Genomic DNA, 27,443 nt, shown 5'->3' on the forward strand with positions numbered 1-27,443 from the left:
TTTCTTAAAGAAGAGTTGTATATGATGCAACAAGAAGGTTTTGTGAATCCTAAAAGTGCTAACAAAATGCGCATAAAGGAGTGTTTTAAAGGAGTTTTTCAAAGAAAGACCTCGGTGAAGCTGCTTACATATTGAGCATCAAAATCTATAGAGATAGATCAAGACGCTTGATAAGTTTTTTCAATGAGTACATAGCTTGACAACATTTTGAAGTAGTTCAAAATGGAACAGTCAAAGAAGGAGTTCTTGCCTGTGTTGCAAGGTGTGAAGTTGAGTAAAGACTCAAAACCCGACCACATCAGAAAATAGAAAGAGAATGAAAAGTCATTCCCTATGCCTCAGTCATAGGTTCTAAAAGTATGCTATGCTGTGTACCAGACCTATTGTGTACCTCACCATGAGTTTGGCAAGAGGTTACAATAGTGATCCAGGAGTGGATCACTGGACAGCGGTCAAAATTATCCTTAGTGGAATAAGGATATGTTTCTCGGTTATGGAGGTGACAAAATGTTCATCGTAAAGGGTTACGTCGATGCAAGCTTTGACACTGGTCTGGATGAGTCTAAGTCTCAATCTGGATACATATTGAAAGTGGGAGCAATTAGCTAGAGTAGCTCCATGCAGAGCATTGTAGACATAGAAAATTTGCAAAATACATACGACTCTGAATGTGACAGACCCGTTGACTAAACTTCTCTCACAAGCAAAACATGATCACACCTTAGTACTCTTTGGGTGTTAATCACATGGCGATGTGAACTAGATTATTGACTCTAGTAAACCCTTTGGGTATTGGACACATGGCGATGTGAACTATAGTGTTAAATCACATGACGATGTGAACTATTGGTGTTAAATCACATGGCGATGTGAACTAAGGAAATATGTCCTAGAGGCAATAATAAAGTTATTATTTATATTTCCTTATATCATGATAAATGTCTATTATTCATGCTAGAATTGTATTAACCAGAAACTTGATACATGTGTGAATACATAGACAAAACAGAGTGTCCCTAGTATGCCTCTACTAGACTAGCTCGTTAATCAAAGATGGTTAAGTTTCCTGACCATTGACATGAGTTGTCATTTGATGAACGGGATCACATCATTAGGAGAATGATGTGATGGACATGACCCATCCATTAGCTTAGCATAATGATCGTTAAGTTATATTGCTACTGCTTTCTTCATGACTTATACATATTCCTCTGACTATGAGATTATGCAACTCCCGAATACCAGAGGAACACCTTGTGTGCTATCAATCGTCACAACGTAACTGGGTGATTATAAAGATGCTCTATAGGTGTCTCCGAAGGTATTTGTTGGCTTGGCATAGATCAAGATTAGGATTTGTCACTCCGTGTATCAGAGAGGTATCTCTGGGCCCTCTCGGTAATGCACATCACTATAAGCCTTGCAAGCAATGTGACTAATGAGTTAGTTACGGGATGATGCATTACGGAACGAGTAAAAAGACTTGCCGGTAACGAGATTGAACTAGGTATGAGGATACCGATGATCGAATCTCGGGCAAGTAACATACCGATGACAACGGGAATAACGTATGTTGTTATTGCGGTTTGACCGATAAAGATCTTCGTAGAATATGTAGGAACCAATATGAGCATCCAGGTTCCGCTGTTGGTTATTGACTGGAGATGTGTCTCGGTCATATCTACATAGTTCTCGAACCCGTAGGGTCCACACGCTTAACGTTCGATGACGATGTGTATTATGAGTTATGTGTTTTGGTGACCGAAGTTTGTTCGGAGTCCTGAATGAGATCACCGACATGACGAGGAGTCTTCAAATGGTCGAGAGGTAAAGATTCATATATTGGAAGGTAGTATTCGGACATCAAAATGGTTCCGAGTGATTCGGGTATTTTTCCGGAGTACCGAGGGGTTACCGGAACCCCCCCCGGGGGGGGGGGAGAAGTGTTGGGCCAACATGGGCCTAAGGGAGAGAGAGGGAAGCCTGCAGGAGGTGGCCACGCGCCCCCTCCTTGGGAGTCCAAATAGGACAAGGGGAAGGGGGCGGCGCCCCCCTTCCCTTTCCCTCTCCTTCTCCTTCCTATGCCCTCCGGTGGAAGAAAGGAAAAGGGGGGGCGAATCCTACTTGGACTAGGAGTCCAAGTAGGACTCCCCCTTGGCGCGCCCCCTCATGGCCGCCAGCCTCCTCCCTCTCCTCCTTTATATACAGGGGCGGGGGGCACCCCAAAGGCACAACAGTTGTTTCTTAGCCGTGTGCGGTGCCCCCCTCCACAGTTTACCACCTCGGTCATATTGTCGTAGTGCTTAGGCGAAGCCCCGCGCGGATCATATCACCAACACCGTCGCCATGCCGTCGTGCTGAGGGAACTCTCCCTTGACCCTCTACTGGATCAAGAGCTCGAGGGACGTCATCGTGCTGAACGTGTGCTGAACACGGAGGTGCCGTACGTTCGGTACTTGGATCGGTTGGATCGTGAAGACGTTCGACTACATCAACCGCATTACTAAACGCTCCCGCTTTCGGTCTACGAGGGTACGTGGAGACACTCTCCCGTCTCGTTGCTATTCATCTCCTAGATAGATCTTGCGTGATCATAGGAAAATTTTGAAATACTACGTTACCCAACACTAAGGACATCTTTTTTATAGCTTTTAGTGATTCAAGATTACGTTGAGTCCATATGTGTGATCAAGTTTGTGAGGTGATACTTTCTTTCAAAGTGCTTAGACAACAAACCCCAAAATCACTACACCTCAAAACCTTTCCACACTTACTCTTACATTTTGCGCTGTTCGGAGCTACCAACTCAAATCCTCTTAGAGTCCTTGACTCCATTCAAGAGAGATAGCCGTTGTGCCCAAGTACCATTCGCCGGAACCTCAGAAGTTGTTGTGCAAGCCTCTGTTGCTCGGTTAGAGCGTCCGAACCATCCTCGTTCGGGTACTCCGAACGTGTCCAGTAGCGTGCACACCAGATCTTGTACTAATCAGATGATTCCAGTAAATAAAGCGACACTCATAACTACCGAGTTACGAAGTAGAGTTTGGCAACCACTAAGTAAGTCATTACACATCTCAAGTACATGCGACAATCTCAGGTCTAAGAACATAGCATACACATAATAAGAGACAAGAAAAATGATTCCCACTATATCTCAAGTTGCGTCTGTCCAACCCTTTCTTCCTAACATGTATTCACATTGTTGATGTGACATCTCCATATCCGTGACCCACGAAACTTGGTTAGCAACCAATACAGTGCTAGTCTAATATTCATACATGTTCTCACATGGACTCCAACTAGGCACTACTTTAGAATAATCAAATCATTCAATCATAGTGTTTCACAACAAGTCATGTATTTGTCAATAAATACAAATGATGTTATTCAAAGAACATTCAATAATTCATGGATACAATGAAATATAATTATCTCTATGATTGCCTCTAGGGTTTTCTAACAATATAGTGTGCTAATTTTGGAATCTTTCAATTTCACATCTTGCGATATAGCTCGTGCTTGCTTGTTTTCTTTTGAGTACTTATGTTGTTCAACATAGGTCATTGATCCACTTAGTTGAGTCTAATATATTTAGGATTTGTGCTTGAAAAATATTTAGTTACCAAATCTGTAAATATATATTAAAACGCCTATTCACCACTCTAGCTCCTTTCACTCTTCTACCTCAAGCACCGCCCATCATCTCCCCGTGTGGGCCATGCTTCGCATGTCGCCCACCCATCTTTCTTTGAAGCCCAACGGCGGCGAGCCTCGCGACAGCTAGTGCGGCAGACACGAGATGGAAAGACCCAGCAACCCGTCACTCAGGGTCGAGGAGAACAACACAAAAGATGCGGCGCACCGATGGTAGTGTCGTGGTGGAGTGGCAAACCTCACAGGCAGTGATCGTGGCTGCGATTTGAGCACATCACTTTGCTCGCAGGGTCATCCAAAGGCCATGGGAGGAAATAATCGAGGCGAAATCAACAGAGGATGGCAAATTTGTTTAAAGAGGTCTCGCTGGCCAACGTCGAGAATTGCGTCGATCCAGTTGGTGGGGTCCTCGATGTCTTTAGCGGTGCTCGAATTCATCTTCCTCAACATGGCGTAGACTTCATAGCACAATTTCTTGGCCTCCAATGCTCTCCATCACCATCATTGTTACGGTATTTTGCCCACCGAAGTTGGAGTAGGAAGGGGGCGAAGCCGGCAGCGCCTACCTGTGGGAGGGCTCGTGGTGAGACCGTGAGAGGTTAGTGGGAGCCTAACGTGGCAACCATCAACACTAGTATGTGTGTGCACAAGGTCAGGGAAGAATGGTTGGAAGGAGTAGGCCAGATTGGAACCACTTCTCGTTGCAAGATAGAGCTCGAGTTGGGCCCATTTACCAGTCAAATAGAGGAATTTGATATAGTATGCTTTTGGGTGAGAAACAGAGAAAGAGAGAGTTTGTTTTTCTGTGTTTCAAACGAGCAGGGGCATCTTCAATAGTTGTGAGATAGTTGTTGGTAAAACTTGCCACCTAGGATTGATGATGTGTCATATAATAAATGAGGACAGAGAGCAAAGTTGTATGGAGATGAACCAACAACCCTTGCACAAGCTCCAAAGTGAAATGTGAGAGTAACCTTATACATTCTCTCACCTTCTATTGGGTAAACTAAATCCACTCCATTGAATAGTTGTATGATAAGTTGTTGGTTGATGACATGATCATATTTACCAACAAACTAGCATACAACCTATTGGAGATGCTCTAAACAAAGGAGGAACGGTCCACAAATTGCCTTAGTTATGGTCAAACGACTTTGGCCAGACGAAAATGAAACGAAATTTCACCCGGTTCCTGGAGTGCGTTCAACTATGCAACCCGGTAGTGAAATTAAACAATGTCCGAGAATCTGATCTGTATGTAATACCTCCATGCTTAAGCATTGGAGATTTTCTTTTGTTTTCTATTTTATCTATCTAATGCTCCATCACTGTCAGCGTACATCAGCACAGGTATGAAAGCAATTACAGGTGGCAGCTCTTTCAAATAAATAAATAAATACAGGTGACAACTTCCTGTTATTTATCAGACATACATTCCCTCCGTTTTTAATTATAAGATGCTTTAGATATTGCAATATGGACTACACACGGATAAAATGAGTAAATATACATACTAAAACGCCCTAGATGCATACGAATCTGAGAAAATAGAGAAAAAAAATTAAAACATCTTATATTTAGAAACAGAGGGAGTACTTCTCAGTTCTCACGATGGCAGCAACGCTGCCTGCATTTCTTTCTTGAGGTTAGTTAATGATATTCTATTAGCTCTGAACATGGTTCACATTTTGACTTGTGCAATTTCCTAGAAATGGTTGATTGGATCTCTAAGTCTGTCGATCTGTCCTATTTTTTTATTACAAAATATGAATTTCTGTACTTTGACAGTTTGACTTGACTAACTTCTTTCAGCTGGCGTCACAAGCATATGTACTCCATCTGTTTTTATTTACTCTGCATATTAGCTTTGACTGAAGTCAAACTATATAAAGTTTGGCCAAGTTTGTAGAAAACAATATGAACATTTAAAATAACAAATCTATAAGATATGAAAATATATTCAATGGTGAATCTAATGGTATTGATTTGGTGATGTATATGTTAATATATTTTTGTACAAACATGGTGAAAGTTTATAAAGTTTGAGTATAGACAAAGCTAATATGCGGAGTAATAAAAATGGAGGGAGTATATTCTTTTCCGCTCTTCACTGGCTACTCCATTTACTGTTTCTCTCGCATTGACTAGATAAAGCAAATTCATAGTAGGAACGCCTGAATTTCACAGGAATCTGAAAAGAAAAAAGACCCCATATCCCAAATTCCAAATGACATAATTCGGAGACGCAAACCTTCGCCTAACAGATTAGTCAGTAGCAAGCAACAACATGTTTTGTGTGATCGAAACACCCTAAAAGCATGTTCTACTTCTGTTCAGGTTGTACCTTGGAAGGACAAGTCACAGTTAGGTACCTTTGGCGCAGTAAATATAGTGAAGAAACAAAGACTGCTAATGGAATGAAACATGCAGCGGCACATGAAAAAAATGACTCCCTTTCCACAATGTTGCAAAAAAGTACAAAATACATATCTTTAGCAAAGAAGAAACTGGAGATCAAATTCGAGTCGATGAAGAATTGACCTCTGATTTGTACATCCACTCCACACAAATGAGCTAGTCATACTACCTATATTGCAACATGGCAAACATACTTCATACCAGTGGAAAATGCGCAGACTGAATGGTGCAAAATATTCTTTGAAGGATTGGGACTAATAAGGAAGATTATCGGTCATCTCAAGTGACCTCACCGCATAAAAACAAAGCATGTCTTGGCCTATCAAGTCAGGGTGATATCGAGTAAAGGTAAAACCGACCAGGCAAGTTATCCAAAAAAATATACAAAATGCGTGCATCTAAACGACGAACTAGTGCTAAATAAATGCATAGCGCAGGTTCCTTGTCTCACTTGGTCTTCTGCCAATCCATAAGAATACCATATATACCAACATCACACTTAAGGTATGTTTGGAATGCAGGAATCACAAAAATGTTATGTTTCCAGTGTTCTCCATTTGGCTTGTTCTTTCTTGGACCAACTAAATGATTTTTGGGTAATAAATTGAACGAATTACAACCTATGGACATAAAACTCACGTTGTAACATTTGCGGTTAATTTTCTTATCATCTTCTGCAGGAAGAGATTAACAGGAAAATGAGTCTTAAGGTGTCTCCAGAAGACACCCTTACCTAAGGGGTGTTCTCTCATCACCTTGTATTGGTTCGGCCGTGTTGCTTTATATATAAAGCAGGGCGAAAGCCTTTTTCGGTAAGGGGTGTTCTCTGTGATATCAATTCGTCCATGCATATAAAACTGCAACCAGTGCTCGAAGCACTTACCAGAGCTAGCTGAGGGAGCTGCTTACACTTGGAAGGGAGGAAGGGCATCGTCCATCCATCACCATGGCAACACGGCCGGGACCTTTGACCGAATGGCCATGGCAGTGCATGGGAAGCTTCAAGGTAATAGCTTTTCATGTGCTCCTGGTGTTCGTTTTGGGTTCAGAAATGAAGCTAATGACACGATCTTAATGAAGAAGCCACAGATCTTCAGTCGTAAACCCATATTATTCCCACCCATCAGTATTTCCATTTAACCTGATGCTCTATATACACAGTACCTGGTCTTGGCGCCTGCGGCGTTGCACACTGCGCACAGGGTGGTCACCAAGGGGTGGGGAGACATGAGCCTGGCATACGCCGCCATATTACCAGCTCTGCTGCTGAGGATGATCCACAACCAGATCTGGATCAGCTTGTCTCGCCACCAGACCGCACGCAGGAAGCACATCATAGTCGACCGTGGACTTGAATTCGACCAGGTGGACCGGGAGAGTTCCTGGTAAGTCTCCACCATAATCACACATGTGCAGATATCTTGTAATGAAAAATGATCCTTGCTGTTCTGACAGGGATGACCAGATCATCTTCAATGGGTTGTTCTTCTACCTGGCCTACGCAGCTGTCCCGAATGTCAGTCGCATGCCCGTGTGGATAACAGAGGGAGCCATCATCACCGCCTTGCTTCACATAGGACCTGTCGAGTTCCTCTATTACTGGTTCCACAGGGCGCTGCACCACCATTTCCTCTACTCCCGCTACCACTCACACCACCACGCCTCCATCGTCACAGAGCCCATTACCTGTAAGTAATAGCACTCAGAGTAACTTAAGCACAAACAGTGGATCCCACAAAAACCAGTTTCATTACCTTAGTGGTACTGCTCAATGAATCCAAGAGCTTTGCATAAGAAAAAAAGAATGATCACATATGAACCGGGACATATTTACATCCGAAAAAAGGCGCGTGTAAGCCCTTTGTGCCTTCTCGGGCGTGCTTCTTCTAATACAAACGACATGCACTTTGGTGTGTGCTTGAGGAAAAAAACACTCTAAAGCTTGTTATGTTCACAATTAGTGTTTCTTCTCTAAAGAAAATTTAGTGTTTCTGTCTTGAATTCTAACACAAACTTTACCTTATAATTGGCAGCTGTCATCCATCCATTTGCTGAACATGTGGTTTATTTCCTGCTTTTTTCGATCCCCATGATGACACCAATTTTTATGGGGTGTGGTTCTGTCCTGGCTGTTGTCTTGTACATCACGTACATTGACTTCATGAACAATATGGGGCACTGTAATTTTGAGCTGGTGCCAAAGCACATCTTCCATGTCTTCCCTGCTCTCAAGTACCTCATGTACACTCCCTCGTAAGTGTCTTCACAGCAAAACTTACCATCTCGTCCAGATGATGAGACTTGGGCTAATGAATTCTTACTCAAAGCTGACTAGTGGATTCTATGCACAAGAAGTCAAAATGGTTGGCCATAGCTTCATAGAACCACGGAAAAAATTATTTACCATTATTTTGTCCAACATTTTCACAGGTTTCATTCTCTACATCATACACAGTTTCGTACAAACTACTCGTTGTTCATGCCGTTCTATGATTACATATACAACACCATGGACAGCTCAACTGACGAGCTGTATGAGAGAACACTGAAAGGAACAGAAGAAACACCAGATCTTGTCCACTTGACGCATATGACCAACTTGCGATCGACTTATCATCTTAGGGTTGGGATTGCCTCTATAGCCTCCAGACCATCGGAAAGCCCTGTATGGTATATGTGGATGATATGGCCAGTGGCATGGCTGTCAATGGTACTGGCATGGGTTTATGGATCTTCTGCGTTTGTGATTGAAAGTCTCACACTGAAGAAGTTCAAGATGCAAACATGGGCAATACCAAGATACAACTTCCATGTAATGCGTTTTCTGTTCTGTATGAATCATAAGCTTTGACAGTTTTGCAGACTGATAACATTTTTTTCCTGTGCAGTATGGCTTGATTTGGCAGAGAGAATCCATCAACAGCTTAATTGAGAAGGCAATACTAGATGCTGATGGAAGAGGGGTCAGAGTGCTTAGTCTAGGACTGTTAAATCAGGCATGGTGGCCATACTTATATCACATAATTCCCTATCTGTACTTGCTTTTACATGACACTTAACTTCTGGTCTGATCAGAACATATTCAGGCATATTGGCAAAACACATGTAGGGAAAACCTTTTGATTACTTCTAACCAGTTTATGGCATTAATAGGACATTTAACATAATTTGCTGCCAAAGTTTAGTGCACAGTACGCACAAACTGGGCTGGGCAAAGAGATAACCCCTTATATTGCTGGTACAGGCAAAACAACTCAATGGAAGTGGTGAATTATTTACACAAAAGTATCCAAAATTAAGAGTTCGTCTTGTTGATGGAAGTGGCTTAGCAACTGCAGTGGTGCTCAAGAGCATCCCTTTATATACAAAGCAAGTTTTTCTGTTTGGAAGCAGTTCTAAGGTAGCCCATGCCACAGCTACAGCTTTATGTAAGAGAGGTGTCCAGGTACCCATCAGGCTGCTTGTTTGTTGAATTCATTTGGTAGCTCATTTTACGTCATTAAAAATTTATTGACTCTAATTGTGCTCCAAATATTGCGACAACTCAATTTTGTGCAGGTAATCATGAACCAAAAGAATGAATATGACATGCTTAAATTGCGGGTTCTAGAGAGCAGCACTGCCTATCTGAAATTCTCCAGTGATGAAATACCCCAGGTAAAAGTTATCTGTAAAATGGTTCTGGAATCCTGACGCTGACAGACCTTCTAGAGTGATATTTCTAACTGGGGTATCACTAGTACAGACATGACAGGACAACGAATGCTTCTTAAACCTTGTAAAAATCATTCACATAATTTTGGTTGCTAAATGATATGCTATGTCATCAGCCAACAAATGATAAGAAATTACTAGGCAGACCTATGTAACTAGCATAGTAGTAAAGATAAGAAATAACTAAAGGAGCAACGGTAAGCAGAATATTCATGATTACTCCTTCACTACAACAGATCTGGATAGGAGATATCATAGATGATAAACAACAAAGGAGGGCACCAAGTAGAACAATATTTATTCCTACATCACAGTTTCCCCTTAAGAAGACACGCAAGGATTGCACTTACCTGAGTACCCCAGCAATGAAAATCCCGGAGACGATGCAGAACGTCCATGCCTGTGAGGTAATAGCAATGTGTTTCCATTACCTGTATGTGTAAATTTCAAGAAAAGTGAAATAGGACCATCTAATGTACACGAACTTCTTATCCAACATTGGAGTAGGCCTAGATAGTGTGATCCACATTGACATGTGTTGCTACTCGCCGTATGAACAGAATTGGCTTCCAAGAAGGGTGATGAGCGCATGGCGCATTGCTGGGATAATACATGCTCAGGAAGGTTGGAACATGCATGAGTGCGGAGATGATATGATGGACATCGAAAAGGTTTGGTCGGCGGCTATTAGGCACGGATTCATTCCTCTGTCAAAAGCTTGATTCTTCTGAATCCTGACAGATATGTTACTCAGCAACGATGCAAAGTTAAGCTTCAGTGTTAGGAGAATAAGGAGTGTTGGATATGCTTATCAGCTTGCTAGCTTCATTGAGCAGGGTCTACATATATCTAGATAGAAAGCCATAAGTGTGATATATCCATAGCTACTCATAGGTAATACTGTATACATGTAATTTATGAGTAATCAAATTGTAGAAAATATCAAAGCAATCATCAGACTATCATGATCTTCAGAGATAAATCAAGGGCTGTAGGAATGACGTAAAGCTGGAGAGAGATCCAGTAACTCCGGGTTTTTTCTGCCTTTGTGGTTCCTCTACATTTATAGAAAGGGGCACATCGCACTGGTTTGGTGCCATAACTAGATGGTGTGTGCAAGCTTCGTAAATAACGTGGACGCATGAGTAGACCAGTGATATGAGGCGAGAGTGAGGATGAGGGATTGGTAAACCTGCAGCCAGTCACTCTGAGTCCAGGCCCTCTAGGTGCCGGCCAAAGCATGAAGGAAAAATGTACACCACGTTGAAACCAGGAAGGAGTTTTCTTCTACATCAGATGAGAAAGGAGTCTTTTAAAAGAGTATAAACTAGAAACAAAACCACCACGTTGAGGGCACCTATATCACATAACCGCCACTTCTCGTTTAATTTTCAAGTTTGGGAAACACCATAACAAATAACACCGAATGTCACTTCAATGAATTTTGACAGTGGAACTGACATGCTGGACCGGCACGTCAGAACCTACATGGCACGAGTACGTGGACACTATGCTGAGCTATGAGTGGACCCTATCTGTCAGCTTTCTTGTACCCCGTATCTTCTCCTTTCTTCTCCCTTTCACCCTCTTTCTATGTCCCTCTATCTAGAAATCTGTTCTATGTGCACGAACCCACTGTTGTGATGCAAATGCTAGTGCCTGTGGGCACCATGCTGGAGACCTGGGCCGCCTCAGTCGCCACCAGCTTTGAGCCTTTGATGTGCTATCATCCTAGCCCTTCCAGTTGGTGGCGACAGATAGAGGATATGTCAAGGACTAAACAGTCCGTGGAGAATCATGTACTAGACTCGCATGCCAAGCAAGGGTGTGCCAATACCCATTTGCGGTCGAAATTCAGTGCAGCCCATGCTCCCTCGGACATTCTATTGAACACGGCTAACATTTTGACTCTAAATTATGCTAGAAGTGATTGATCTTTAAGATTTGTCGGTCTGCCCTTAATTTTATCAAGACTACCTCTGTTCCTTAATATTCTGTACATTCACAGTTTGACTTGACTAACTTGCTTACACGAATTGCAGCTCACACCACACGCACACATGTTTATTAATTATTACTCCCTCCGTCCTACTGTATAATATAAGATGTTATTACAACCACAGCTGACCACACGCAAAAATGAAGCCCAAGAGGGCAACATAAGCAGAATCGGAGACAGAAGCCTTCACCTAAGCAACATAAATGCCACTAGCAAGCAACAACATGTTTTGTGTGATCAAACACACTAAAAAAGCATGTTTTATGACTTGGATTTGAGTACTTCTGCCTAGAATGTGCCTTGGAAGGCAAGCCACAGAAAAATACAGTTGGGGAAGTGGATACTGTGAAGAAATAAAGACTGGTAATGGGAACGGAAACATGCCTGGGCACATGAAAAAAATGACTTGTTTACACAATATTGCAAGAACATATTGTACAACCGTCCATGCATATAAAAATGCAACCGGAGCTTGAAGTTCTTAGCAGAGCTTGCTTGCTGAGGGAGCTGCTTACCTTGGAAGAGAGAAAAGTGGTCGCTCATCCATTACCATGGCAACACGGCCGGGCCCTTTGACCGAATGGCCATGGCACTGGATGGGCAGCTTCAAGGTATGTTATCTCTTCTCTGATATTGCTATCTAGCTAAATCCATGTTCACAAATTTAGGAACATCGTATGATTGAGTGACCAGAAAATAAACTAACTACTTCAATGAGGTTATTCCTATATTCATATAGAGATTGCCTTCAAAGAGTTTGCATTAAAAGAAAGTTTTATATGCATCATAATGTCCCGGTACTAAAGTCAAGTAGAACAGAAATTGCAGCAAAAGTTGCATGTCGCAGTGAACACTCAGATTATTCTGTTATCAATTAAATAAAATTACCTGTATTTTAAATTGCAAATAGTATATTCTAGCATAAGCGTTCCAGTCCCATGTTGCCGCCCCGAGTACTTTTCAGTTTTCACATGATCCAGAAAAACTGCTTCAAGAAAAACGATGGAAGTAAACTATATTGCCATTCTATTGTGCTCTGTCTCAATTTAAGAAACACAAGAAAGATAAGAGGACAGGGACCTTTTGAAAATTCCTTTGAATGCTTCTTGCACGGTGGATAGCGACCTGAGTACAGTAACATATGAACCGGTAAAATCGCTGATAAAAGCAATCAGATCGTAAAGATATATTGCTTGGCAGCTCATGTCGTTCCCATGGAACCTCGAACCGTTTGCGTTTCTTGGCCTTGTGATCCTAATATGAACCGCCGGCAATAGCTTTACTTTTCACATAGTTCACACACATAACCAACTGAATGGACATAGATAAACCCCCTTTTCTCTTCAAAATGAAGACGTTTGCAAACTTGAAGCCACGAGAATAGCTTCCAAACGATCAAAGATCGGATTACCACCTGCTATACACCGCTGATTAATTCCCATCCATCAATGTCACATGATATTCTAACCATGAACTGCACACAGTACCTGGTCTTCGCACCTGTGGCGTTGCAAACTGCATACAGGGTGGTCACCAAGGGGTGGGGGGACATGAACCTAGCCTACGCCGCCATCTTGCCAGCTCTGCTTCTGAGGATGCTCCACAATCAGATCTGGATTAGCTTGTCTCGCCACCAGACCGCACGCAGGAAGCACATCATCGTTGACCGCAGTCTTGAATTCGAGCAGGTGGACCGGGAGAGATCCTGGTAAGTCATATATACGCACATCCTGCTATTCACTTCTATCACACTCAAATTAACTAGCACATACCTGAAATCCAATGGTCCATCACAATCACATGCTAAAATATGCTATCTTGTGTGTAATGCTAAGTTATCCTTACCATTCTCTACAGGGATGACCAGATCATCCTCTCTGGGCTGTATTTCTACTTGGCCTATGCAGCCATCCCGAGTGTCAGACTCATGCCAATGTGGGAAACAAAGGGAGCCATCATCATGGCGTTGCTTCACGCAGGACCTGTTGAGTTTCTCTACTACTGGTTCCACAGGGCACTGCACCACCATTTCCTCTACTCTCGCTACCACTCACACCACCATGCCTCCATCGTCACAGAGCCTATAACATGTAAGTAACATCATTCAGAACAGAGGGTTAACACAATGATGCATAACGCCACCAACTTAGACACAAACAAGGATCACGCAAAAAAAACATTTCATTATCTTATTAGTGGTATTAAGTTCACAAGTGTCTAGATTATGTATAGCAACCATTTTGACCGATTTGTGTTCTACTGCCAAAACCACTAGATTTATTTACGTACTGATAAAACACTAGATATAAATGACATCTGAAACCATCTGAACATACATCAAAGTATCATACTAGGTTGGAATTGAAGTATCCATTCTGATCCCAGGAGCATAAGAAATTCAAAGCATAAATATGTCCAAATAAAACAGTAAAAATCTCAAGGACAACATTCTGAGATTAAAATACTGTTCAGAAATGAGGTGTTATCATCCTGGTCCTTCCAAAAACAATCTAATTGAGGTTTCTATACATGTTCTATTGCTTAATGAATCTCTAAATGCTTGCTATGTTAACAATTAGTGTTCTTGTTCTATTGCTTATGAAATTTTCCCATATGATTGGCAGCTGTCATCCATCCATTTGCTGAAATGTTAGTTTACTTCCTGTTATTTTTGATCCCCATGCTGATACCAATTCTTATGGGATATGGTTCTATCCTGGGTATCGTCTTATACGTGGCTTACATCGACTTCATGAATAATATGGGACACTGCAATTTTGAGCTGCTGCCAAAGTGGATCTTCCAAGTTTTCCCTCCTCTCAAGTATCTCATGTACACTCCATCGTAAGTATAACATTTTAAGATTAACCTTACAATCATGTTAACATTAAATTAGGTGATGAGACTTTTGGGTCCGTTATGTTCTTAATCAAATTTTACCAGTGGATTCTGCAAACAATGCACAAAAAGTTGAAACGCTTAGTCATAGCTTCATAAAACCACAAACCAGATTATTCAAAGTTATTTTTTCACCACTCCACAGGTATCATTCTCTCCATCACACACAGTTTCGTACAAACTACTCATTGTTTATGCCGTTCTATGACTACATATACAATACCATGGACAAGTCAACTGACGAGCTGTATGAGAGAACACTGATTGGAACAGAGGAAACACCAGATGTTGTTCACTTGACGCATATGACCACCTTGCAATCAACTTATCATCTAAGGGTTGGGATTGCCTCTATAGCCTCTAGACCCTCAGATAACCCAGTATGGTATGTGTGGATGATATGGCCAATGGCATGGCTGTCAATGGTACTGGCATGGATTTATGGATCCTCTGCGTTTGTCGTCGAAAGTCTCAAACTGAAGAAGTTCAAGATGCAAACATGGGTGATACCAAGATACAACTTCCAAGTAATGGGTTTTCCGTGTTGTATGAATCATATGTCTTCATAGTTGCAAACTGATAGGATTTTCTCCATGTGCAGTATGGCCTGATTAGGGAGAGGGAATCCATCAACAGGTTAATTGAGAAGGCAATATTAGATGCGGATGTAAGAGGGGTCAAAGTGCTCAGTCTTGGACTCTTAAATCAGGCATGGTGACCAAACTTTTCTCGCATAATTCCCTCTTTATACTTGCTTCCACATGACACTTAGCTTCTGATCGGGTCAGAAAACACTCAGAAATATTGACAAAAACTATGTAAGGACGACCTTTTGATTACTCAGACTAATATGTGGAACTAATATGGCTTTGACTAGAAATATTGCAAAAATTCAAATGCACGCTAATTGCAAACAGATGTTCAGTGTATTAACCCTCATATTCTTGGTCCCAGGCAAAACAACTCAATGGAAATGGTGAATTATTTACACATAAATATCCAAAATTAGGAGTTCGACTTGTTGATGGAAGTGGCTTAGCAACAGCAGTTGTTCTCAAGAGCATTCCTTCAGATACAAAGCATGTTTTTCTCTGTGGAGGCAGTTCTAAGGTAGAACGTGCAATAGCTACAGCTTTATGCGAAAGAGGTGTCCAGGTACCTATCAGCCTGCTATTTTTGTTGATTTCATTAGCAGCTCACTTTTTGTATGAATTGATCTCACTCTATACAAGAATAACTATAAATATATGCAAGTTTTTGTAGGTAATCATGAATCAAAAGGAGTATGACATGCTCAAGTTGCGAGTTTCAGAGAGCAGTATTGCCTATCTGAAATTCTCCAGTGATGAAACACCACAGGTAAAAGTTATCCGGGAAAAGGGGTGCAAATCATCAAGAAGATTTCTAGAGTGGATATATCATAAGTGGGGAATAACTAGTAGAGATATTAGACAGGACCGTGAATGCTTGTATAAACCTTGTCAAACTAATTCACCCAGTGTTTTTTTGACGGAAAACAGTAGCACACATTATGCTGTAGTATCATCTACCAGCAAATGACAAGAAATTACACTGTAAACCTATGTAGCTAGCGAAATAGGAACAAACACTCCGAGAAGCAATATACTCAATGACTACTTCTTCACTGCTACAGATCTGGATAGGAGATATCATAGATGATAAGCAACAAATGGGGGCACCAAAAGGAGCAACATTTATTCCTACATCACAGTTTCCCCTTAAAAGGATGCGCAAGGATTGCACTTATTTGAGCAGCCCTGCAATGAAGATCCCAGAGGCAATGCAGAACGTCCACACCTGTGAGGTACTAATGATATGTTCTCATTACCTGGTTCTAATTTTGAGAAAGGCGAAATAGGATCATTTGACATACACAACTTCCTATCCAAGACTGAACCAGATAATGTGATTGATACTGACATGTGTTGCTGCTCACTTTATGAATAGAATTGGCTTCCAAGAAGGGTGATGAGCGCATGGCGCATTGCTGGAATGGTACACGCACTAGAAGGTTGGGACATGCACGAGTGCGGAGATGATATGATGGACATCGAGAAGGTCTGGTCGGCAGCTATTAAGCACGGATTCACTCCTCTGTCAAAAGCTTGATTCTTCTGGATCCTGGAAGATATGTTACTCAATAATGATGCGAATTTGAGGTTCAGTGTTATGGAGTGTCGAATAAGCCTGTGGCTTACTAGCTTCAGTGAGCAGGGTTCGCATATGTCTGGATAGAAATCCCTGAGCACGGTATCAATAGTTAAGTACTGTACCTTGTATTGTTAGTGATCTAAAAGATCTTATATCAGTTTACAGAGGGAGTACACGATAAATGAATTATCAACTCACAGGAACTCGTTAAAGCATGTGCCGCATTATCAGTGATATTCAAAGGGGGAAATTCGAACTATGTACATGGCCATGGAATGAGGCAAGTCAAAGAGAGATCCAACGCACCTCGGTTTTCTTATCAGCCTTGGTGTTTCTTCTAGATTTGGGTAGTAACTTGATCGCCCCACGCCCCCAAGCCCTAATCTCCCGGATTTCCCACAAAACTGTGAACCTTGTTCGGGATTGGGCGCGCGTTGTCTCTATCAATTATGCGAAGATTGAAAGACTAGCTAGGCGAGATTAGAGCGAGGAGTGGGGATTGGTGAACCTGCAGCCGGTCGCGCCGGCTCCTGGTTGTCGATGATCCAGCCGAATCCCCGCCGGTACCACCCAGTGCCGCCAGAGCATGAGGAAGAAAGAATGGAGACGAGGACGTGGGGGCATTATCGGGTCGGTTTCGGCTGGCCTGGGGCCTCGCCCCGCCGATGGTGGTTGCAGGCCCGGCCCAGCACAGCCGTAAACAGGCCTGGTACGACACGGCAGGCACGCCACAACATGTGTGTAGGCTGGCCCATTTGCTTTTTTGACCTTTGGGTTGTTTTGTGAAATCACTAATTTAGGAGTAGTTTGTCTAAAAAACTAATTTAGGAGTAGTCCTTTCAAAGATCACTTCCACCTCCTTAGGTTGCCACAAGTGACGCACTGCATGCGCGTCACTTATCGTAACCTGTGAGTTTTCACATTTTTCATACATTTGTTTATTCAAAACATTTTATCTCTTAAACCGCGCGTCCAAATCTAGAACCGTTTTCATCATTGGATTCTCCGCGTCGAGATCTTCAAAACTAGATCCCATATAGATAGATTTTGCTGAACTTTTCTTTTCATACAAAAAAAGGACAGAAAAACTGAATCGAGAGCATGTTTTTTTTTTCCTTTCTGAAAGAGCCACGGCCGTGCCTCTCGTGAAAGCACAACCGTGCATCTCGCAGAAGCAAAACCGTGCCTCTCATGGTAGAAAAAACAATAGAAAACACCTTTTTCTGTTTCCGAGAAGAACGGTCGTGCCTCTCGCGGAAGCAAAAATGTGCCTCTCGCGGAAGGAATAAAATAGAAAACACATTTTTTTTCCGAGTGGCATGGTCGTGCCTCCCGCGAAAAGCACAACCGTGCCTCTTGCGCAAGCAAAACCATACCTCTCGCAGAAGGAAAAAACAGAAAACACGTTCTTTTTTCGGTTTCCGAGAGGCACGACCGTGCCTCTCGTGGTAGGAAAAAATAGAAAACACATTTTTTTTCTTGTTTCCGAGAAGAACGGTCGTGCCTCTCACGGAAGGAAAAAATAGAAAACACATTTTTTTCGTTTTTGAGTGGCATGGTCGTGCCTCTCGCGAAAGCACAACCCTGCCTCTCGCACAAGCAAAACCGTGCCTCTCGCAGAAGAGAAAAAATAGAAAACACGTTATTTTTCCGTTTTCGAGAGGCATGACCGTGCCTCTCGCGGAAGAAAAAAAATAGAAAACATATTTTTTCGTGCAATTTTTTTTTTTAAAATTGTCCAAAAGCATTGGACAACTTACATACTAATACAATTTTTTTATGCGAAAAGACTAAGACCATATATTAAGCTTCACATGACCTTATAGACGCACTCATACTGAAAAAAATTGCACTCAAAGCCTTAGGCTTGCAGAAGTCTTCTTCCTCTTGCATCCACCGGCAGCGCGCCGTGAGCATAGCTCGATGCCGTGTCGGGGCCTCGCCTCTGCGGAGCAAACTTTTTTACACAGGTGAAAATTTGAAACAAAAAACACAGGCCACTGTTCGACCTCCTCGCCGCTCCCCTGCGCGTGGTTTAACCATCTTGACAACAAGGACAAATGATGACATAAAAGGATAAATAACATTTTTATCTTGCCAGTTCTTCATGTCTACACAAAACAATATCTATGGATTTATTTTCTAAAGGTTTTTCTTTGAGATAGTGAGAGTTCCCTCGAGATGTAGTTAAGCTTGTAATATTACATGATTAGCATTTTTCAAACACATGATTAATATTTTTGTATACATCAGATACATTTTTAGCATGATTAATATTCTTTGAAAGATATTACATGTTTAGCATTTTTTAAATACATGTTTAATATTTTCAAAATACAAGATTAACATTTTTTGAATATAAGTTTTGATGTATATTTTTTCGTACACATTATCCGTTTTAGGTATACATCTAATAAAATTTATACAATTTTAATATTTTTTAAACACATGATTAACATTTGTTTCCAAATTCAAGTTTTTGGAGCATTTTTCAAATATGTGTTACATATTTTTGGATGTTATGAAAAAATTAAGCTTCATGGACATTGTGTACATTGTATAATTTTTTAAATGTGTGAACATTTTTAAAATGCAACGAATGTTTTTTAAACATTTTTTAAGATGTCACTTACCTTTTTTTTTGTAATGCATGATTTTTTAAAAATGTCGCAAACACCAGAATATAAGTTGTTTTCTTATACTCCTTCTGTCCCAAAATAAGTAACTTGACTTTCTACTAACTTTAGTATATAACAAGAAAAAATAACAACATGAAAAATGTTTATCGCTTCTAGACATGTTATGTTGATGTAGTGTAATGATTAGCTGAGTTAAGGGTGACCACGAGGCCACATGTTCGAGCCGTGGGGCACCATTTTTTCAGGTTATATTTTCATTTGAAATTTTTGGTCCGTGTTTATTTTTATTTTCTTGACAGGAAAGCCTCCATGATTTTTTGGTCCGTGTTTTTATATGTAGTAGCACATATGCCTGTGCATTGCAACGGGAGATTTTTTTTGCGAGAAGTATCAATAGTGGTAATTGATGTGTCCATCAAAACGGTCTTCGCAGCGGTGGGGCGACAGAGCGAGGGGTTGCGGTGTTCTCACATGTCATGTTTGACCGCGAGATCTTGATAATGGTGGGGTTGGTCGGTGTGGTGGCCACCACTTAACTTGTGCTTTTTTTTTTCCTCTGGGTCCACCTCCGTGTCTAGGTTATGGTTGCCTCCTCATTTTGTGGTTGCAAGGTGACCTTCGGGCCATAGTTGTTTCGACCACTCTCTCCTACGATGGCGTAGTCAGATGAATTACAAATTCAGTGAATCCCATTTCATTGCCATAATTAGCGCATAACCAGGTAGTCCCTGCTTTACCAAGGTTTATTCTCTTTAATTACTTTAGCGCTTACTTGCCTACAAATTTTTAATCAGAGCCAAACCAGCATATCCTCTTTTATTGGCATGTGCCTATAATTTCTTTTAATTATAGCCAACCAACATATTCTCTTTTATCGTCAAATGGCATGTGGGATGCACAACAGTTCGTGTCTGGGTTAGGCCACTGTCAGTTACCAAAACGACGGTGTTTGTAAGACACGAATAAAAATCCAAAACAACCGCTGAGTTAAAGGATTAGACTCCTAACCTCAATATCTCGACCACGTGCTGATAGATATTCGAACAAACAGCTCCTGCTAAAACATGGCCAACACAAATGTTTAAGAACATAATGTAGCGTAACATTCGAAGCATTTTTTCATTTTTCTGATCTTTTTTGAGCTTTTCAAAAAATAAAGTAATAATTCTGAATATTCTTTGAAATGTGAACAATTTTTTAAATCCTGATTTGTTTTCTAAAAAATACGAGCACCTTTTTGTCGAAAATTTCATTAAATTTGGGAAAGGACGAACAAAACTTGAAATGGTTTTTTTGAAATTCACAAACATTTTTTGAAAACATGAACCTCTTTTTAAGAAAACCATTTTTTTGAATTTGTGAACAATTTGTGAAAATAGAAACATGTTTTGAACATTGAAAATAATTTTCGAAACAAGTTTTTTAACACTAAGAATACTTTAAATTTGTGAACAATTCAATAAACATGAATATTTTTTGAATTTATATCATTTTCTAAAATATAATTTATTTTGAAAATCTCAAACAATTTTGGAAAACGTAAACATTTTTATAAAAATGCGGATCTTTTTAGTTTTAAAAAAATGGAACGAGAAGAAATTTTTTAAAGTTTCAAACATATTTCAAAATGAGAACAAAATTATGAAATTCTGCTGATTTTACAAAAAATTAAACAAAAACGGAATTCTGAAAAAACTAAAATAGAATTTGTGGAAAATGGAAAAATAAAATAAACTTGGAAAGAAAATAAATAAAAAAGAACGATAAAAGAAAAATAGAAAAATAGAAACAGAATAGGGAAAAAAACAAAATGGGCTGGCCCAATCTTTGGCGCCATGTGTGCAAAAATTCTGACTATTTGCCGCCCCATGCGGTAAATAATGATTCTCAGATGCATGGGCAGGAAACCAATGGGCTTGCTTTGCTGGGCTGGAGCGAGCGCGACCCACGTACAAAATTAGGGACATAACTGTTTTTCTTTTCTAATGGACGCACAAAAATTTAGTACTTCATCTATAAAACAAAAATTTAGTACCACCTTGGATAGAAAAAAAAATCAATGCTAAACGGAAGAAAAAATTGAAGAAACGAATCTTATTTTATTAGTAGATATAAATATAGATATAGCTATAGATATAAAGACTAGGCATGCTTTCTAAAGTAGAAACATCACCGGCCTGGTTGTTGTACACGCGAGCCTACCAGCGGCCAGCCGTGGGTTCGAAACCTCACCCACGCCGTAGCTTTTTCATTTTATTTTAGGGGTTCAATACACGAATGAAAAAAGTTAAGGGTTTTTTGCAAATATAGACATTCTTTATCTCAAAAATAAGTGTCTCAACTTTGTACTAACATGGGCCCTAGCCATGTTGGCATGCTATGCAGACCATAAATATGTCCAGGTAGGTAAAATGTGCTCATTTACACACCTCTGCAAGTTTGTCTCCCTTTCAAACTCCCGAATAAAATACTGGCACGAGACGTGAGGTCCCACGAACGATAAATTTCGAAGTTTCGAACGCCTCGATCGGCCATTATTCCCCAGCGCAGCCACCCACCACCGCACCGCGCCGCGCCGCTAGTGGCCTCCACCCCAACAACGGTCAGATTCCTCACGAATCCAAAGGGAGACGCAACCAAAATCCCCCCAGTAAAAATCCCCCCAAAAGCTCACAGTTCAAACCGAAGCACGCTCCATTAACAACTCCATCTACTAAATCGAATCCCACAGCCCACCCCCGCATCTCCGCCTCCATGGGCTGCTTCCTCGCCTGCTTCGGCGGCGGCGACGGCGACCGCCGGCGCCGGAAGCCGCGGAGGCGCTCGCCGGCAAGGCTCCCGCGACCGGACCATGTGAGATCCCTGGTTTTTCGGGGCTGCCCCGTCCTGCGCTAGCTAGGGCACCTTGGTTGCGGCGAGTTCATTCCTGATCGGTTGTGGGTTTGCCCCGCAGGTTGCTCTGGCTGGCGAGGCTTCGTCGCTGGCGGATGTGGCGGTGAAGCAGGTGTCGGCGCCAATGCCAGATGCGAGGGCTCTGGCGCCGCCTCCGCCACAGCCGCCGTTGGCCGTGGAGGTTGCCGAGGAGGTGGTCGCTGCCGCGAGCCCCGGAAAGGAGCCGAGGTGAGCTCATAACCTACATTGCGTCGTTGTTTGCTCACGGTCGCTCCTGTTCTCGGATGCTCATGTTATGTACTAGTACTTGTGTGAGTGTGCGCGACAGAAATGACATGACTGGTTAGGAGAGAATTGCAGCTCTGGTGTTTGCTGAAATGCCACAGAGAAGCACCATAGTAGAATTATTACTGGTGGATACAGGCATAACTTGCTCACTTGCGCCCAACAGATGCGAGTTGCCGTTCTTACTGCTGATTTATGTGCAGGGAGTTGAGCGAGCAGAAAACTGTGACATCGCCAACGCCGACAGCGGATGTCGTGGAGGAGGTGGTCACTGCCACGAGCCCTGGAAGAGAGCTGAGGTGCGTGCAACCTTCATTGGGTGGCCATCGCGTGTCTGTGCATGTTTTCAGATTCTGTCAGTAACTTGTGTTTGCTGTGCTGTTTCTTGGCAGGCAGTTGAGTGAGCACAAGGAAGCGCCTGCGCGCTCTTTACTGCTGGAGAAGGTAGTCACACCACCACTCCCCGGAAGAGAGCTGAGGTGTGTGTAACCATCCATTCGTCGCCTGCCTTTACGTTGCCTGTGCATGTTTACGGATTCTTTCAGTGACTTGTGTTTGCTGTGGTGTTTCTTACTTAATTCTTTCTTTGCAGGCAGTTGAGTGAGCACAAGGAATCACCTGGACGCTCCTTGCTGCAGGAGAAGGTACTCACACCACCACTCTCCCCAGTGAAATGTTCACCTGTGGCAGCAGCGGTTGCTTCAACTCCTGATATGGAACTCAGGTAGATGAATGAAATGTTGCATCCTTTCTGTACGAATTATTATGCAGATTATGTGCCTGTTAATCTATGCCGTCTTTCATGATGTGTAGGGAGGTGAGTGAAGAGGATAGCCGCAGTGGTGGCAAGAAGAAAGTGACATTTGACATGAATGTTACAACATACGAAAATACATCGTCACCTGACCAGGAAGAGATACCCTCGGAGCTTGTTAAGTGGATGGAAGATGAAGAGGAAGAACACATGCAGAAGACTGTTCTGTTCTCAGAGAATCATCGGTACGGGAATTGCACAGACAGCGATGATGACAATGGAGATGAGTATGGTGAGGATGACAACTATGGTGATGATAGTGATGCAGAGGAGGATTTCGTGGACTGCAAGATTGACTTGCTGGATGAGGAGGAAATAAGAACTGAAGAGAACCCAGAGGAGTCTCAGGAGTCTCTGTTCTCACTGCCAATGTCTAATTATACGCAGGATGACCAAGATGTCAGCAGCCCTGTGCCCAAGAGCAGTGTTACCCCTGCACAGGAAGAAAGCCCTCAAATCCAGGTGAACAATCACCGTGATAGAAGCCAGTACGTCCGTCCTGTTTTGAACCCAGTTCAGAATCGAGAACAGTGGAAGGAAGTTAAGGCCCAAGCAGGACCAGTTAAGAAGTTGTACAAGGAGAATGTAAACTCGGTGCCAAATGTAGGTGCAACCCTTGCTTGTAAGGTTGCAAATCAGACGAAGATGGGTCCTAGCAACTCTAGCAAGGGGGAAGTTTCTGTGGATGCAAGCCTCTCTACATGGTTAATTTCTTCAGACAACTCAACAGTTGATAAGGCGCAAAGTAAATCCCCCCGTTCAGTTTCCTCTGTATGCAGACAAGAAAGGCCTGTCCTGGGTGCTTTGACTGTTGATGACCTTAAGCAATCGTCAGCTACATCATCTCCACGAAGGTCTCCAAGCCATAACCGTGAAGAGGTGCCGATCTTGAGTACGGTGGGAAGTTACTGGAGTAGCACAAAGCAGGGTAATGAGTACTGTTCTTCTAGGTCTGATTCAGGAACTAATGGCATCCCCAATTCAACAAGCAAATACAGAGAGGTGCACTAGACACGCCGAATACAATCATGTATTTCTTGCAATTGTGAACGATATACTTATCCGTTAATGCTTTGTTGCAGGACAGAAGGGTGAACTGGCACTCGACTCCCTTTAATGTGAGGCTGGATAAAGCTATGAAGAAATCTTCTGCATGAGTTGCTGGCACTGCTGCTAAAGATCTTTATTATTGTTAAAAATGCATTAAGTTGTATAAAGAATATCCCACTTTGTGTAGCAAAAAAGTCCGTAGATTTAGAGCTGAATCCAGTTTGAATTTTATGTATATTGGAGGAGAGATGTGTGTTCCCTTCTTGTGCCGGATATAGAAGTGCCACAGAATTGGCTTGTTTGCATGACTGCCTGTGTGCATTGCAAATTGTGAGTAAGAAAAAATGGTTATTGGTTGCTCATCTTTTCTTGTCCCATGTTTCTTAAAATTTCCAGCTCGCTTTCATTTTTCTATGACACCGGGGCCTTGTGGGTTCTGAATTTGATGTGGAGACAAAAGCTGGAAATGCTGGCACAACCTCGATTTGACCGTAAGTTGAGTAAAGCACACGAGGCAAGAACAAGGTAGTCCTGGCAGAACCACAGTTAAAGAGTTTTTTTTTAAATGCTACTCCCTCCGTAGTGTAAAAACGCTCTTATATTATGGGACGGAGTGAGTAGATGCTTACTCGGTCTCACACTATACAAACGCATTATGTTCTTGTCGGAAATTCCGCATATCTTTTTTCCTGTCTTATTGTTTCTTCGAACTAACCCAATATATTTCACTTGGGACTACTGCTTAGTCAACCTCTTGGGACGACTCATGGCTGCTAATTCAGTCCTAGGACTAGCGCAAACATTGTGTTCATATTGCAAACGATGGTTCACATGATGCAATACTGCGATGATTCTTCTCGGGGGTTTTGCGGCGACCAATGGGATTTGTTGCATACTTGGAAAAAACCGCCACATGAGAGTTTTGAAGTAGTGTGACCCTTTGTAAATGTTATCCATGTAGAGAAAACCGAAGCGACGTGGTACATGGACGGCTTGAGATGTTGCAATGTTTTTGCATGTGTTCTTTTATAAAACACGAGAAATCCATAGCAATGCGGTCTCGGTTGTCTAGATCAGGCCGCACCTACTTTGTGCGTGTCGGCAGCCAATACTGGTGCCCTTGTTGGCAGTGGCTGTTGCAGGTGGCTGGGACACGCGGTGGATGCGGCTTGGGGGAAGCGCAATGGAGGGGTAGCCGTGGGGGGCAAAATTGACAAATTTGACCTACGGACGAAATCAAATCACAGAATGAACTGCCCGTGAAACTATTTCACGCGGCTGACCTTTTTGTGTGACGCCCGACACAAAGGCGCCATACTACACTATGCAACGCCTCACAGATAGGCGCTACCTGCAAAAAAAGCGTCGCACCCGTGTGATCCGAAAATTACTAAGTCAATATGCAGCGCCTGAGAGCTAGGCGTTGCACTAGTGGTTGCTTCATTTTGTAGTGCAACCACTAGTGCAGCGCCTGAGAACTAGTCGCCACACTATACAGTGCAGCGCCTAGCTCTTAGGCTCTGCACAATGACTTAGCAATTTTTAGGCAGTCTGGGGTGCAACGCTTGCTAGGCGTGTAGCGCATATCTGTGAGGCGTTGCACAGTGTAGTGTGGCGCCTTCGTGTCGGGCGTCACACAAAAAGGTCAGCCGCGTGAAATAGTTTCACGGGCAGTTCATTCTGTGATTTGATTTCGTCCACAGGTCAAATTTGTCAAATTTGCCGCCGTGGGGTGGACCGTGGTGAGGTGTTCTCCAGCTCTAGGCCCGGGTGGGCTGTCGCCTAGACGGGGCCTGTTGCGACCTTGGCTGAAAGAGGACGAGTGACACGTTTTAAACGTATCTATAATTTTTTTTATTGTTGCATTATATTACCATTTTATATACTTTTTATAGCAATTTATATTATTTCGCCGCCACAAGTTCCTGGTTCATGAAGATCCAATCTGGAGGCATGTTCCGGGGCTCTACCAGTGGGGGAGTCCATTGCCAAAGGCTTCTTCATCAACCTTGTTGTCTCCATGCCTATGTGTGAGTAGTTCCATTTGGACCTTAGGGTCCATAGTGGTAGCAAGATGATTCTCTCTCCCTCTCCCCCCTCTCTCTCTCTCCAATACCATGTTCTCGTGAGCTGCCTCGCATGATCGGGATGAATTCGATGTAAGCAGTGGAGTGTTTGTCGAGATATTATGCATTGTCACTTTATGATCTGACTGTTCATTGAAATCAATTGATTCTTTTGAGGTCTTTTCACTATTAGGGAAAACCTTATACACAAAACTTTAGCAGTAGCGCTTGTTAAAAAAACACGCTAGTGCTAACTAGCAGTAGCGCGTTGGCGAAAACCGCGCTACAGATACATATGTAGCAGTAGCGCGTCTAATGATGAAAGCACTACTACTAAAATTCCCACTGCTAAGCCGATAGGCTACACATAGTAGTAGCGATCTTATAGAAACAGCTCTACCGCTACTAGTTTTGTAGTAGTGCGTTTACGTAGAAAGGCGCTACTGCTAATGAAAATAAAATTAAATGGAAAGCAAATAGAAAAGTAAATGAAAATGAAAGAAATAAAAAAAGGAGAAAGGAAAAAATAAAATGTAAAGAAAAATAAATGAAAAAGGAAAAAAGATAAAGGAATAGCAGTAGCGCATGTTCAGAAACGTGGTATAGCTAACTTAGCAGTAGCGCACTTCATGAAACGCGCTACTGCTACTTTTGACTTAACCGCGCGGTTCGTTCTTCCCCACGGCCACTTCCCCCAAATCCCAACTCCTCTATTGTCGCCGCCCTGCATCGTCGTCGGCCGCCGCGCGCTCCCCCGTCGCTCTCCGCACACCCTCGACGCCGCCCCCGACCCCGACCTCGACGCCTCCCCCGACCCCGACCTCGACGCCGCCCTCCGCCGC

At 42.4% G+C, this 27,443-nt stretch overlaps 3 protein-coding genes and 1 long non-coding RNA gene across 10 annotated transcripts; 3 read left to right on the forward strand and 1 right to left on the reverse strand.

Moving 5' to 3' along the window:
- Positions 1-4,060: 4,060 nt before the first annotated feature.
- LOC123497129 (very-long-chain aldehyde decarbonylase GL1-7-like) lies at positions 4,061-10,508 on the forward strand. The gene is made up of 10 exons (XM_045233201.2): positions 4,061-7,078; positions 7,234-7,457; positions 7,528-7,760; positions 8,106-8,325; positions 8,503-8,884; positions 8,961-9,068; positions 9,317-9,517; positions 9,631-9,729; positions 10,023-10,193; positions 10,347-10,508. Exons 1-10 carry the CDS (start codon positions 7,019-7,021, stop codon positions 10,506-10,508), a joined length of 1,860 nt encoding a protein of 619 aa, XP_045089136.1. The 5' UTR covers positions 4,061-7,018.
- Positions 7,165-17,476, reverse strand: LOC123497130 (uncharacterized). 6 transcript variants are annotated; one of them, XR_012203135.1, is made up of 6 exons: positions 17,364-17,476; positions 13,631-13,866; positions 13,273-13,557; positions 12,866-13,199; positions 12,674-12,770; positions 7,165-10,186 (listed from the first exon to the last, which is right to left on the reverse strand). It is a non-coding gene; the product is annotated as an uncharacterized lncRNA (long non-coding RNA). The 6 variants fall into 6 exon arrangements; XR_012203137.1 differs by having other exon boundaries at positions 7,165-7,758; positions 10,137-12,770; XR_012203136.1 differs by having other exon boundaries at positions 7,165-7,758; positions 8,092-12,770.
- LOC109765470 (very-long-chain aldehyde decarbonylase GL1-4) lies at positions 12,288-17,155 on the forward strand. The gene is made up of 10 exons (XM_020324252.3): positions 12,288-12,396; positions 13,270-13,493; positions 13,643-13,875; positions 14,410-14,629; positions 14,829-15,210; positions 15,285-15,392; positions 15,638-15,838; positions 15,947-16,042; positions 16,338-16,508; positions 16,652-17,155. Exons 1-10 carry the CDS (start codon positions 12,337-12,339, stop codon positions 16,811-16,813), a joined length of 1,857 nt encoding a protein of 618 aa, XP_020179841.1. The 5' UTR covers positions 12,288-12,336; the 3' UTR covers positions 16,814-17,155.
- Positions 17,477-22,047: 4,571 nt separating the features above from the next.
- LOC109765472 (uncharacterized) lies at positions 22,048-24,897 on the forward strand. Of its 2 annotated transcripts, none has more exons than XM_020324253.2 (7): positions 22,048-22,347; positions 22,448-22,614; positions 22,875-22,970; positions 23,064-23,150; positions 23,264-23,395; positions 23,485-24,487; positions 24,568-24,897. In XM_020324253.2, the coding sequence occupies exons 1-7, from the start codon at positions 22,249-22,251 to the stop codon at positions 24,640-24,642; spliced, it is 1,659 nt and encodes a 552-aa protein (XP_020179842.1). In that variant the 5' UTR covers positions 22,048-22,248; the 3' UTR covers positions 24,643-24,897. The 2 variants fall into 2 exon arrangements, with proteins under 2 accessions (XP_020179842.1, XP_020179843.1); XM_020324254.3 differs by having other exon boundaries at positions 24,573-24,897.
- The last annotated feature ends 2,546 nt before the right edge of the window (positions 24,898-27,443 follow it).

The sequence above is a fragment of the Aegilops tauschii genome, chromosome 2 (genome assembly GCF_002575655.3).
Source record: "Aegilops tauschii subsp. strangulata cultivar AL8/78 chromosome 2, Aet v6.0, whole genome shotgun sequence".
Classification (NCBI taxonomy): Eukaryota; Viridiplantae; Streptophyta; class Magnoliopsida; order Poales; family Poaceae; genus Aegilops; species Aegilops tauschii.

Bases quoted from the DNA above. Each gene is read 5' to 3' on its own strand.
- LOC123497129 (XM_045233201.2), top strand. From the start codon at position 7,019: ATGGCAACACGGCCGGGACCTTTGACCGAATGGCCATGGCAGTGCATG. The intron at 9,518-9,630 runs GTACCCATCAGG...AATTTTGTGCAG, and splicing joins TATGTAAGAGAGGTGTCCAG to GTAATCATGAACCAAAAGAA. The intron at 10,194-10,346 runs GTAATAGCAATG...CCGTATGAACAG, and splicing joins AGAACGTCCATGCCTGTGAG to AATTGGCTTCCAAGAAGGGT.
- LOC109765470 (XM_020324252.3), top strand. From the start codon at position 12,337: ATGGCAACACGGCCGGGCCCTTTGACCGAATGGCCATGGCACTGGATG. The intron at 13,494-13,642 runs GTAAGTCATATA...CATTCTCTACAG, and splicing joins GTGGACCGGGAGAGATCCTG to GGATGACCAGATCATCCTCT. The intron at 13,876-14,409 runs GTAAGTAACATC...TATGATTGGCAG, and splicing joins CGTCACAGAGCCTATAACAT to CTGTCATCCATCCATTTGCT.
- LOC109765472 (XM_020324253.2), top strand. From the start codon at position 22,249: ATGGGCTGCTTCCTCGCCTGCTTCGGCGGCGGCGACGGCGACCGCCGG. The intron at 22,348-22,447 runs GTGAGATCCCTG...TTTGCCCCGCAG, and splicing joins GGCTCCCGCGACCGGACCAT to GTTGCTCTGGCTGGCGAGGC. The intron at 22,971-23,063 runs GTGCGTGCAACC...GTTTCTTGGCAG, and splicing joins AGCCCTGGAAGAGAGCTGAG to GCAGTTGAGTGAGCACAAGG.